Genomic DNA, 14824 nt, shown 5'->3' with positions numbered 1-14824 from the left:
GATGCTCTGTATAAGCACCTGGCTGACATATTCTAACTCCTTTCCCCTACGCACTATCCAACCTCTGTAAAACTCCCACAGATGCACTATATATTATCACAAGACACTTGTAACTGCCTAGCGCCTGGCTGACATATTCTAACTCCTTTTCACTACTCACTATCCAACCTCCTCTTTAATACTCCCACAGATGCACTATATATTATCGCACGTTACCTACCAACTCATTACTGCTTATTACCCACTGTCCTATCTATCTATACCCACTAACTCTTCCCTAGACTAAGTTGAAAAGCTTTCCCTTAAAATGTCAATGACCCTCATATTAACTGGGCTGTATTCTCCCCTTTGACAAACTGGCTAGTATTTTTAGTTTTTCCTTTCTTCTCCCTTATCTTCAAGATTATCTGGCTAGTATTTTTTGTTTGTTTTTCCTTTGTCTTATCTTCAGTACATCTTCAAGATTATCTCTACTAAACATGCTGTATGAACAACAATCATATGTTACTACCTGCTATACTTTTAATTGTAAGTCTAAACCACTATGCTTATGTAAATATTTTATGCAATCATATATTATTATCTGCTATATTTTATAACTGTGTGTAAACCACAATTCTCATGTAAATATCTTAGGTAGAGTATGGTAGCAACTGTTCTAGAGCTTTTCTCCCCGGGCTTCCACTGAAAACTGACAGCTCTGTCCAGTCGGACCTCACCGGTAAACAAATGTAAAATAAAATAAATAAAATGGATGCAGGTAAACAGACTGATGGTGTAAAAGATGCATTCAGACTGGCGGCAAAAAAGTTCTATTTTTGGTAAGCTTGAACATCACCTTTATGCCCTATGTTATGCAGGGAGTGTACGGTGACATTCAGCAAACCTTTTAAATTCAGAAATCTTTGGAAGACTTGACCGGGCATCGGGGTTCAGTGGCACAGAATCCTCATATTAAAAATACTGCAGCTGTGAGTGTTAGGACATCCCTTCAGACAAATCTGCCCCTCAGTGTTTGGAATCACACAGCTGGTCTTTGCAAGACCAGACCATATCTTGTTTCAAGAAATTAATTGCTGTAGAAACTATACATTCCGTTTTTTTTTTCAACTCTTATCAGATGAAGGCAAGTGTACCTGGTGAGGAAGGCTATCAAATCATTTCAAGAGCGAAAGATTTGTTGCAAAGATGTGTCTTGTGCACTCACCGTTGACAAACCAAAAACTCGGAGCTTCTTTTCTGCACTCCTGTGTTCAATCTTGCCTCCGCCAAGGCACTTGCACTCAAGGCCCAGCTTCTCCATCACCGGGGCCAGCTTCTCAAAAATGTGATCTGTGAGCAGATCAGAAACCGATTTAGTATTTCTTTCTGAAAAATCAGAAACTTACAAACATAAATTCAGGTAAAGACACAGACAGGAAAGCTATTTAAAAAATCAGACAAGTGAATATTATGAACTGGCAGAACTCAGAACAAACCTAAGTTAAAAGGGAAATATTAAATCATAACAAAAGAGAAACATTAAGGAAAGAGTACTTGAGACTTAATAACAAATGCACATTAATCTGCCTTGAGCCCATCTTTGTTTAAAGTACAACTGTTCTACTCCAAAAGGGAGACTCCCTTTCTGCAGATAAAGGCACTCACTTAAACATTCCAATAGCAAACAAATAGAATTGCAACCTTCAGCCTTTTGCTTTTTGTTTCCCCTTTTCATTCTGGCTGGTTTTCATCTACTGATGACAATGTTTTTTTTTTGGCAACTGTTAATAAGTGCTCTGTTAGATAGATGCTGAGGTTGCCAGAGGTCAGTATTACAATGCCTTCCGAGGTTTATTCCAACTTTCCTTTACTGGAGCTCAAGCACAAAAACCTGCTGCTATATGGCAAGCACTTCTCCGCAGAATCCAGAGCAGGATGTGTGCCCCTCAGAAAATTAACTACAGTCCCAAAATATGGATCCCTCAAAAACTAAATATGGCAGTACAGCATGTGAATCTACCAAAATCTACAGCAGAATGTGCACTCCCCTCCTCCAAAAAAAAAAAAAAATTACAGTAGCAAAGAATGCACCCCAAAAATTTAACTACAGTAGCAGAGCATGTGCATCTCCCCAGAATTTACAGAAAGGTGTACACCTCCAAATAATTTAACTACAGTGGCAAAGCAGGCACCTCCCAAAAACAATTACATATAGCAGTATGTGGGGCACCCCAAAAATAACTACATAGGCACAGTATATACACCCTACAAAAGAAATGTCAATAGAACATGCACTTCCCCAAAGCTAAGACAAGTGTACACAGCAAAGTATCTCTAAGATTAGTAATTCCCTCAAAATTACTATGGGAATAGGGCATATTTATCTTGAATATTTGATGCAGGTGATCACACTATATAATGACCATCGCAAAAAAATCAAAAATCATAATGAATGTTTGTGGTGCCAGTATGTTAGGTCTGCTACAAGCTACCTTCCATCTGCTCTAAATAATGCCAGTATAGTATCATCACAAACAAAACCAACAGTCTCGTGCAGATTACGTCCTCACCAACCACCCAAAACAAGTAACGTCAGCAAAGTACACTCAACATCAGATGCATCTTTCTCAAAAAGCCAATCCCAGTAAAGCTCATGCCCCTGTACGGTCAAGAAGTGCATGGAACATTAACACCTTCAACCACACTAGCTTGTTAGCAATCACCATTCACTGTTTAGTCAGGTTTTAAATTCACTTCTATGCCCCCATTCTGGGCAGGAGACCGTATCCTTAGGAACTAAAACTTTCCAAGGTTACCCTTCTATATCTCCTTACATAAAATATTCTTAGTGAGCATCTCCCAGAATTTCCTCCAATTAAGCTACCACGGTCCATATGCAGGAGTTGTTCTAATAAGAGTTTTGCCAATTTATCAGCAACACCCCAAGCACTGGAAACATGAGCCATCAGCAGCAGCCCAAGCACTGGAAACAGGAGCCATCAGCAGCAGCCCAAGCATTGGAAACATGAGCCATCAGCAGCAGCCCAAGCATTAGAAACATGAGCCATCAGCAGCAGCCCAAGCATTGGAAACCTGAGCAGTCAGCAACAGCCCAAGCATTGGAAACCTGAGCCATCACCAACAGCCCAAGCATTGGAAACCTGAGCCGTCAGCAACAGCCAACTGGAAACATGAGCCATAAAGCATTACAGAAAATGATGTTTACATCACATGGGATCACCCATTACCAACAGTTCAAAAACAGATGAGAGAAAAACAGATATAGTAGTCCTCAAAAGGAAGACAAAAGTAACACTGACCACTGAAATTGATACACCCAGTAATTAGTGTCTTAGAGCCACAAAATAATAAAATAACTGGATTTACAGGCATAAACGAGGGCAATGTGGAAGAATGATGCTCAGACAGTTCCAAGAGTAGTAGGAGCAATGGATCTTATAAAAGAGAATTTGCAGTCGTATTTAGACATAGAACTCCATATGAATAGCAGGAGGAGTCATTACTGGGCACACCGCTGGTGCTGCGAAGAACACTTTTGGCCAACATCAAAGAATGAAACGATACTAATTTCATGAACTTTAATTGCAGTTTGACTTAGGAATGGGGTCTATTCCTGTCATGGCATTAGAAACCCAAAGTCTTGGGAGAAATTAAAAGGGATAAATAAGCACAACCTATCCATGGTGCGGGCAAGGACATGTGGAGCAGGACAGCTTTCTAAAAATCTCTAGTGCAAAGTACAGCCCCAGCAAAATGTTCAATCTGCACTGAACTTTAGGAAGGTTAAAGCAAATGGGAAGGAAACATTCCACTTACTCTAAGGTGGAAAAACATCATGGCTGATTATGTTTAAAAAGAAATGCAGGGTATGGACTATGTTCCAAAAGAAGAATGCCAGGTTTATTACCAAGATGTAGCTCTTAGAAATGAGACTGCAAAATTAAATGGACTCCTTAATTACCAAAGAACCAGGAAAAACTGATGGGAATGTTTACTTGCTCAGCTTCTGACAACACTTGCCAATCTTTTCCCTACAAAACATAGTTAATTAAGAAAATGGAACATCTTCATGTCAGGCTGTCACCTGTGCAACAGGTAAGAATATGCCCATTAAGCCAGGCAACAGCAGTGCACCTTTTTTGTTAGTAAACAAATTTTTCGTAAGAATCTGATGTGTCCCAGTCAGCTCCTTTAGGAGACTTCCATGCAATAACCTTAAAATTGATCTCTCCTCCCTGTTCTGATGTTTAGATCCAACCTAGATATGGACACGTCAGTAATATGGCTGTTCAGCACAGACTAAAGATACAAGCTGGCAGTTCAGCACAGATTAAACATACAACCTGCTGAAGAGTTTTACCCTCCAGTTTGAAGACTGATTCTCAGACTTTCTATTTTAAAACTGAATTTGCTTACTCAACTGTTAAGTTTGGTTTTAAGTACACAAGTCACTTAACCTAACTGTGCTGTTAGGTCAAGTCTGAAAGGTGGCACTTGTGCAGGTAAAGTGGATATTGCAGACCAGCATCTAAAATGAATAGATCTTTGGCAGAATAATCAGAAGTTATAAATAACAGCACAGCAAGACCAAAGCTAAAGCCAATGATCATCCCTTCTGGACATAGAAAGGAAGGGATATATATATATATATATATATATATATATATATATATATATATATATGTATACATATAAAATTAATAGATCTTTCTTTGGCAGAATGATCAGACGTTATAAATAACAGCACAGCAAGACCAAAGCTAAAGCCAATGATCATCCCTTCTGGACATAGAAAGGAAGGGATATATATATATATATATATATATATATATATATGTATACATATAAAATTAATAGATCTTTCTTTGGCAGAATGATCAGACGTTATAAATAACAGCACAGCAAGACCAAAGCTAAAGCCAATGATCATCCCTTCTGGGCATAGAAAGGAAGGGATATATATATATATATATATATATATATATATATATATATATATATATATATAGATATAGATATATATATATATATACACAGATATATATATATATATATACACAGATATATATATATATATATATATATATATATATATATATATAGATATCTATATATATATATATATATATATAGGTATAGATATGGATGTATATATATATATATATATATATATATACAGATATCTATATAGATATATATATAGATATATATAGATATAGATATAGATAGATATAGATATATATATAGATATATATAGATATATATAGATATATATATATAGATATATATATATATATATATATATGGGTTCCATACACTAGATTGAATTTATTTGACATAGTGCATGGAATGCTCACTGCAGCGAAAGTGCACTTACGCAAAGCTCAGTACAACGAACGGGTGTTGTACTGAACTTCCGTGCAGTACTCACGGACCTTAGGGTTAGGGCATGGGTCATAGGCTATCCCCTTACCATGACTGGTGCCCTAACCCTAAGGTCCATGATGACTGCAGCGCAGTGAAGGACATAGCAATGTCCTCCACTATGGTGCGATAATCATGAACCTTAGGGTTAGGGTAAGGGGATAGTTTTACTAACTATCCCCTTTCCCTAACCCTAAGGTCCATGACTATCGCACCACAGTGGAGGACATAGGTTCATAGGTAGGTACTAGGCTATTGGCCCTAGGGCCTATACAAGCCTAGCCAAAAAGGTACCCTGGCTTTCGCCACCCATGAAAATTATTTTCCTGTGCCCCTGTCAAGCAGAACCACAGAAGTGATCCCCGGGATGAATTTCCTATTACCCATCCAATCATCAAGATTTTTCTTGTACAGTGTTAATGAGGAGCTTTGTTTGACATAAATAGGTAGTCTGTTCCAGAGTATGGGAAGTCTCTGGGACAGGAATCTATCCCTAGAGCATGTTCTGTTTATTGTGGTGACAATGTTTAGGTCCCTAGAGAGTTTAGCTTGGAGGGATTGGGATTTCTTTAAGTGGAGCATGTCCAATAGCTCTGGATTTAACATAGCTTTGTATGTTAGGCAAAGATACCCTCTGAGTAGGCGATATGCGACAGAGTAAAGCTGGAGTTTTTTGAGACGGTCTTCGTAAGGCATCTGTTTGAGGCCAGTAATCATCTTTGTGAGGTATTTTTGTGGCCTTTCCAGTTGTTGCAGATGTCTTGTGAGGTACATCCAAAAAGAGGCATTGTATTCTATAATGGGTCTAATGAGTGATGAGTAGAGGGGAACAATGACTTCTTTTTTTCTGGATGAGAAACCTTTTGTGATGAGGTATGCCACGTAGAAGGATTTCCTGACCTTTGTGGCGATGTGATTATCAAAGGAGAGACTACTGTCCACCTGTGTCCCAAGGTCTCTTATCAAACTTTCGGTGTTAAGTAGACTACCGCCTATGTGGTAGTCCATGGGTATAGAGTTTTTACCAAAGGGGATGACAATGCACTTTTTGGCATTGAGCTTGAGACCATGTCTTTGACACCAAGCATCTGTCTCAGTAAAGCCCTTTTGTAGGATGTCCACATCGTTAGGAGTTTCGATTATGGCTCCTAGTTTGTAGTCATCTGCGAATTTAGTTAGCCAAAGACCTTCTGTGTTAGCCTGTACTTCAGAGAAGTAGATACCAAACATGAGAGGATCCAGGACTGAACCCTGTGGTACTCCACTTGTCACTGGTCTGAAGCCTGATTTGGAGTCTGCTACTTTCACTGTGTGGGTTCTGTCAGTAAGCCAGTTGGCAACCCATCTTGTGACATAGGGATTTATACTTAGTTTAGTGAGTTTATCTATAATTCCTGATTGGGGGATGGTGTTGAACGCCTTGGCGAGATCTAAATAGGCTGTGTGAACCACCTTACCCTCATCTATGTCTTTGGTGACTACTTCAAAGAAGTCTATCAGGTTTAGGAGATATATTCTGCCTTTTACAAACCCAAACTATGTGGGGTCCAGAGTTTGGAGATCTCCAATGTCTTTGTTTATGAGTTCCATGATGATACGTTCCATGGCCTTGCAGACGAGGCTCGTCAGGCTAATGGGACGGTAGTTCCTGGGGGTCTGTTGTGCCCCCCCCCCCCCCTTTGTGGAGTGGGATAACTGTCGCGGTGCACCATTCAGTGGGCACAAAGCCTGAGGTGAGGCTATGATTGAACATGGTACTTAGGTGGGGTAGCAGTTCATTCTGTAGTTCATGTAGAAGGCAGCCAGGGATGTTGTCAGGTCCCATGGATAATGTGTTCTTGGCTTTGGAGAGTGAGGTTTTTACCTGTGCAGCCGTGATTACAGGAACTTTGCATTCTTCCGGTATAAAGATGGGCCCTTTAGGGGGTGAGAGGGGGGTAAAGTTAGCACTGAACCTATCTGCCAGGATGTTAGCAATATCAGTTGGTTCTGTATGTTTATTGTCATTGTGCTGTAACTCAGAGCAGATCTGAGTGTTGTCATTAAGATTCTTGACATAGCTGTAGAATGCTTTGTGGTCGTCTTTAGAATCAGTGGCAATTTTGTTTTCATAACTAGCTTTAGAGGATTTTATGAGGGATCTCAGCTTCTTACTGAGGCTGACCAGGGAGTTCCTCCAACCATGGGATTTTACTCTTTTTGCAACAGTTTCTTTCTTCTGTTGTAGAGTTTGTTTATAGCAGAAGGCCTCCAGATTGGCTTCCTTTTTTTAGAAGATAGCATCTTGATTCTGTTAGGGATAGCACGATCCATGCACTCGTGTAAGTGCTTATAACGTACATTTGTGTAGGATTCAGCAGTCGTACCTCTATTGTCCATCTGAATGGGTGTCGTGAAGTTTGCCACTTCTGTCTTAAGAAGTGTGAAGTTGGCTTTGGAGAAATTTTTTACAATTCTTTTCCTAATGGGGGGTGGGAGCGGGATGTGGATGTCTAGGGTGATTAGCTTGTGGTCAGATCTGACCAACGCGGAGCTGACCTCTGGTGTGGAACACTAGTCGCCCATGTTGGTGATGACCAGGTCTAGGATATTGCTGCCCCTGGTGGGGGTGTAGATAAGTTGATCCAAGGCGTTGGAATTGATGATTTCCAGAAAACGTTGAGCAAAAAGAGTTGGTACACGAGTAGTTTTCCCGGTTAATGGTGGGGTAGTTGAAATCGCCCATTATTACAGTGTTGGGTTGTACCTTAATATTTTCCAGTGTTGTACCTTAATATTTTCCAGTGTATCAAGAAAAGAGGAGTGGGAATCCTGGAGCATGGTGGGGGGTCTGTAGCAAGCTACAATCTGGATTGCGGTTTTGCCAAGAGTTAGTTGAACTTGGATAATCTCGGATGCATTATGCTGAGCAACTAGCTTGGAGGTGTGGATATCCTTAATGAATATGGACACTCCTCCACCTTTAGTGTTTCGGTCTGGGTTTGGTGGCCGAAAGGTGTGGTATGAATTATAGCCTGGTAATGCAGGGGTGCTCTTTGGAGCTTTGAACCAGGTCTCTGTCACTGCACAGATGTCAATGTTCTCCATTTTAAGGAGTGCCTCGAGTGAGTGCATTTTGAGGTTTAGACTTCTAGCACTGAGTAGCATTACCCTTAGATTTTGCTTGCTTGTACCGGTTACGGTGGTGAATTTGTCATTTGAACCTTGCCTAAAAAAGGCACTATAGGGGCGGCAAGAGCCTTTGCCAGTATCCGGAATCCCAAGGGCGACAGGTGCAGGCCATCTCTGGCAAAGCAGCATAGTCTGTCGATCATGTCATCCCAGGCAGACAGATACTGGATTCCCTTAGAATGACACTAGAAGCTTAGCCAATTGTTAAAGTCAATCATTTAGTCCTTGTACTGTGGTATAATTCTGGGCGGTGGTAGGATGTTACTCAGGGCTAGGGTCATACCTGCCTGGGCTACAAGATCGGAGCGCTCCTCCATGTCTTTTTTCATGTAGTCCAGGGAGGAATGTCTCAGGTCATTCACACCAACATGGACAATGACAGAGTCATATTTGTACTTGTTGTGGAGTGACCGGAGTGCATGCGTTATGTGGCAGATCCTGGCACCCGACAGGCAGCTGACAGTAACTTTCACCTTGTTTAGCCTGGTGAGTGGAACATCACTGTGCCTGACTATAGAGTCACCTATGACTAGAGTGCTGGGTACGTTATGCCATATGGGCTGTAGTTGAGTGGCACACTGAGTATGTGGGCTATGTGTCATTTGGGTTGTGTTGGGGGGGGGGGTTGCTTGCATTTCTGCTTTGGAGGTCTCTGTTGTTTGGGTAGATTTGTATTGAGAGCCTCCGTGAATGTAGGTGTGTGTTTTGTGTTTGTGTGTGTGTGTTTTGGTGGTGTAGGTTTTGAGGGACTATGCGATGAGTGTGGTGCGGTGCAAGTGTTTACCTTCTCCTTTTGACTGTCTAGGCCAGTCTTTGGTGAAGATAGCTTTGCTTCCAGTTTGGCTATATAAGTGCATCTCTCACAGGTTGTAGTGTTGGGCGGTAGGAGGAGAAGGTTGTCTGTGTACATGAGGCAATTGCTGCATTGTCCCAAGATGCCCAGAGTCATCAGGTAGACAGGAGAAAGCACCGGGAGCTGACCTTTAGACATGCCTGAATAGCTGCTTACTAAAAACTATTTTCCTCTGGATAAGTGAGAAAAGTTGAGTGATGTAGTAATTTGTAATTTATTTAGTGCTTACAATGAGTTCTGAACAAGTGCTGAGATCAAAGAAACAGATGAGTGCTAAAACTAAAAAGCTGGCTAGATGCAAGGGAAATTTTGAAGAACAGACTTTATGGCACCAGGAATAGTTTAACCCCAGTTAAGTGAGGGGGGCGTAGGAGCTCACAAACAGTCCTGGACACAGCAAATCCGTATCTGACCTGCCACAGGAAAGGGGGGAAGCAAGCTTAGAATTTTTTTTTCAGTAGAATGGAAATGGAGAAAGCTGGAACAGAAGTTAATTCAACGTTAAGAATCTGAGTGGGTTGGCCTTCACAAATGTTCTCTATAAGAACTAATGACACTAGACTGGGAGGAGTGTCACAGATCAAATATACAGTATGGGCGGGCAACTGCAAAGCCACCAAGTATAAGAACACACAACACTAGGGAGGGTAGTGGGAAAAATTACAGTTCCTAGCTGTAGCCACTAAATGAAAGTTTTAAAAGATCAAGGAGCGGAGACAAAAATGCACAGAAAAGCTCGGATAGAGCACTCACAAACAGAAAATACAACTCTCAGTATGAAAAAGCAGTTGACAGTTAAGTAATGTTAAAACAGTATAAAACAGTACATAAATGCAGTGAAACAAATGTTAAAACAGTATAAAACAGTACATAAATGCAGTGAAACAATTAAAAAAAAGCTTTATAACAGTGCAAAAATGTAGTAGATCAACTGTATAGCACAATTATAAGCGTTTCAGAAGTGCAGTTCAGTGAAATAAGTGTAAGAAATAACTTATCCTGCTCTTGGAATCTTAAGGAATTTCCACGTATACAATAGCTTGTTTTTTTATGTCCTCCACTGTGCTGCGGTGTTTTCGGTGAAGTGCACTTACGCAAAAGTTTACTTTCGTTAAAGTGAACTTTTAGTGAGGCTTCCTATTGCAAGTTCGAAGTAGTGAACTTCCGTTCTTGTAATAGGAATCCATATATATATATATATATATATATATATATATATATATATATATATATATATATGTGTGTGTGTGTGTGTGTGTGTGTGTGTGTGTGTGTGTACATTTAGATTTATCACTGTGACGCTCACCATTGCTGCCAATATGTGATGGACAGCACTCTGTCATCCCCATGCCAGTAATAAAGGAGCCTGAATCCTTACCACTGACACTGGAGAGGTACAAGTACTTGGGATACAAATTAATGCACTTAGCATTTCCAGGTGCAGACCTATCTGCATCAAGTACAATTTCCCTTAAGAGCACACAGGGAACACTCAGCTTGGGGTCTGAATGACTCTGTCTCCCTCCAGGTCCCCAGTAAGACTCTCTACTGGTACAACTATAGGGTTAGGTCCTCAGCAGAGTGTCTAAGCCAAGTCCGCCAGCACCCTCTCTGTGAACCCAGTGCTTCATGTCCTCGCCCCAAGTAGCTGACACACACACACACACACACACACACACACACACACACACACACACACACACACACACACACACACATTTACCTGCTATGCCACCTTCTGCCCAGAGTACAAGGTAGTTATCACCGCCACCACACACTTCACAATCAGCTACTCTAATGCCATTAATAAAGGGTATCCAATTATACTGTGCAATATTAATACTAATAGAAATGGTAGTAGTTCACCAAGATGGCTAGACCTTCTGGAGTGGCCCACACAGTATCACCAAATAAATATAAGCACTCTCAACGGTTAGATACTCTGTACAAGAACCAGCCATGATAAAAGTATTAAATATATTTAATAATAAAACAACATGAAAATACTGAATATATACTCACAGTAAACCACAGAGTTCAAATCACAGAACATATTGAAAACATTGATAGACTCATACAAATACAGTAAAACAACTGAATCAAAGAGAATTTACCGTTCCCTAAAAACTTGGGAAAGGTTAGATGAAATACGTGAGCAGTCTTTCTAGTCAGGCTCCCCAAACAGAATGCTGTATATTCTGACATTACTTACACACACACACACACACACACACACACACACACACACACACACACACACACACACACACACACACACACACGCACACACAATCATTCATAAAAAGATAGCTCCTGCTACATTGTGTAAGATTAAGAACTGATATTTATCGTGGTACCATCTAGTGCTTCAATTCTTAAGAGTTATGGGGTGCATAAGTTGTTTAATAAATCCTGAATCTCCCTGTTTTGTCCCACAAAAGTATCTTTTCTGATAATTTGTAAGCAGACTTCAGGATAGATATCAATCTAAATTATCATCGTTCTGTGCACTGCTAGAAACTACATTAATATAACTATCCACAGTTTACTGATCCCACGTTTTGTTTGCAATACTCTGAACACCTGTGGTGTTTTATAACTCATCAGAAAGAATAAGTTATTTTAGCATGGCAGAAATTGACATGTACAGTTTTCGTTAACATTTGCCAAACTGCTCAATAAGCATATTCCTGGCCTTAGTTGTTGAGGCAGTTATTTTGTGCCATCCCAGCTTTTTTTAACTGCATGATGCCCAAATGTGCACACCCAGGTTTAAGCTGTGGTACAAGATGATCCAGGAAGTGTAGAATTATGTATTTAAAACTGTAATTAAGTGTTTAGCAGTCCATATTAAATTAGTCTTCTTCATCTCTAACTTGTATTTGGAAGTTTTAGTTCCTTATTCACTGAAATATGAAATAATATACATTTCTTTATGCACAAGCCTCAAACTGTCTAACATAAAGCTTTTACCATTCAAAAAGTGTGTATTTTTTGCTTTTATCAACATATGAAGTGTTGGGAGAGCCGCGGTGGTGCAGCAGTTAGCGTTGTCGTCTCACAGCAAGAGGTTCTCCTGTTCAATTCTCGGCTGGAGCACCTTCTGTGTGGAGTCTGCATGTCCTCCCCGTGGTCGAGTGACGTTAAAGAGATGCAGGTAGGTGTGAGTGTGAATGGGCTTGCCTTTGTGGAAGGTTGGTCATCGGGCTGGCAACTCAGCACTGTAAAAAAATCCACTGCCAATCATGAGCGGACCAGAGTTCCACTGTGGCGACCCCTAACTGGGAAAAGCCGAAAGACTTCATGTAAAATATAATATCCAAGATGACTTGCAGAATGACCTCATCTGGTCACCTGACTATAGGTTCCCACAATATCTACTTTTGAAGTTTGAGACGGGACTTTAGCAGACTGCTACAATACATATTTAGAGCTTTTATGGCAAAACATAGGAGCCAGAGACATTTTCAACACTTCCCCTTTCTTTATAAAAGCTAACAGATAATGGCTGCTCCCAGACCTACCATCTTATGTTCTATTCATCACCATGGGATGCCATTTTAATGGTTTAACAGGTCATTTACATTTCCCTTATTTTTCTTAAAGTAAGCCATCTGGTGAACCATTGATGTGCCAGTATCCTCTATTAAAACATATGCATTTAATTCAGATACCATAATACGTGTACATTTCTCTTCATTTCGGCAGGGTGCTCTGTTGGTATTTTCTTAACACAAGCAGAGCTCAGAAATACATTTTTAGCACAAGCATCAGAACAGATAAGCTTGATATACAAATGACAATTATTTACAAAATTCCAGCCACTGACCTACTTCTTCCCGGTATGGCAATACCTCCTATCATTACAATCACATAGACACGTCCACAGGTGGGTCTGCTTTAGAACGACGAAAAATCAAAATGTCGAACAATCACATGAATGTAAATGCAGGAACTCTAGGTTTAGTTTTTTGGATCGCACTACAGTAAAAATTGGGATAGTTGCCCTTTCCTCACTGTAGTGCAATCTCGGAGTTGGAATATATATTTAGCGGGGGGGGGGGGGGCACAATAGCAATTTCGAATTCCTGAATTTACGCTCATGTGAGCATTCAACATTTTGTAGTTTTGTCTATATAATACAGAGCCTGCGCACGTACATGCTTAGAAGTGAACACATGCTAGCGATAATGAATCTGAGGAGCTTCCCCGTAAGGTATCGCACATGTATGTATGTGTGTTTGTCTGAATGTGTATATACTCGTGCTTCCCCATAAGGTATCGCATGTGTATGTATGTGTGTTTGTCTGAATGTGTATATACTCGTGCTTCCCCATAAGGTATGGCACATGTATGTATGTATGTGTTTGTCTGAATGTGTAAATACTCGTGCTTCCCCATAAGGTATCGCACGTGTATGTATGTGTTTGTCTGAAGGTGTATATACTCATGCTTCCCCATAAGGTATCGCACGTGTATGTATGTGTGCTTGTCTGAATGTGTATATACTTGTGCTTCCCCATAAGGTATCGCACGTGTATGTATGTATGTGTTTGTCTGAATGTGTATATACTCTTGCTTCCCCATAAGGTATCGCACGTGTATGTATGTGTGTTTGTCTGAAAGTGTATATACTCGTGCTTCCCCATAAGGTATCGCACGTGTATGTATGCGTGTTTGTCTGCATGTGTATATACTCGTGCTTCCCCATAAGGTATCGCACGTGTATGTATGTGTGTTTGTCTGAATGTGTATATATTCGTGCTTCCCCAAAAGGTATCGCACGTGTATGTATGTTTGTCTGAATGTGTATATACTCGTGCTTCCCCATAAGGTATCGCACGTGTATGTATGTGTGTTTGTCTGAATGTATATACCGTGCTTCCCCATAAGGTATCGCACGGGTATGTATGTGTGTTTGTCTGAATGTGTATATACTCGTGCTTCCCCATAAGGTATCGCACGTGTATGTGTGTTTGTCTGAATGTGTATATACTCGTGCTTCCCCATAAGGTATCATACGTGTATGTATGCGTGTTTGTCTGAATGTGTATATACTCGTGCTTCCCCATAAGGTATCACACGTGTATGTATGTATGTGTGTTTGTCTGAATGTGTATATACTCGTGCTTCCCCATAAGGTATCGCACGTGTATGTATGTGTGTTTGTCTGAATGTGTATATACTCGTGCTTCCCCATAAGGTATCGCATGTGTATGTGTGTTTGTCTGAATGTGTATATACTCGTGCTTCCCCATAAGGTATAGCATGTGTATGTATGTGTTTGTCTGAATGTGTATATACTCGTGCTTCCCCATAAGGTATCGCACGTGTATGTATGTGTGTTTGTCTGAATGTGTATATACTCGTGCT

General features: G+C 40.4%; 1 protein-coding gene across 1 annotated transcript in view; it reads right to left on the bottom strand.

Moving 5' to 3' along the window:
- The window catches only part of LOC122813065 (14 kDa phosphohistidine phosphatase-like), a 327017-nt gene that overhangs the window by 158101 nt on the left and 154092 nt on the right, over positions 1 to 14824 (bottom strand). The window contains exon 2 of the mRNA XM_044085184.1: positions 1208 to 1332. Within this exon, the coding sequence (XP_043941119.1) occupies positions 1208 to 1332 (125 nt within the window). The remainder of the gene's footprint in view (positions 1 to 1207; positions 1333 to 14824) is intronic.

This window comes from Protopterus annectens, chromosome 10.part0 (genome assembly GCF_019279795.1).
Source record: "Protopterus annectens isolate FY-2018-M chromosome 10.part0, PAN1.0, whole genome shotgun sequence".
Lineage (NCBI taxonomy): Eukaryota > Metazoa > Chordata > Ceratodontiformes > Protopteridae > Protopterus > Protopterus annectens.
Note: the sequence above shows the minus strand (reverse complement) of the source record. Positions and strands in the feature narration are given on the sequence as shown.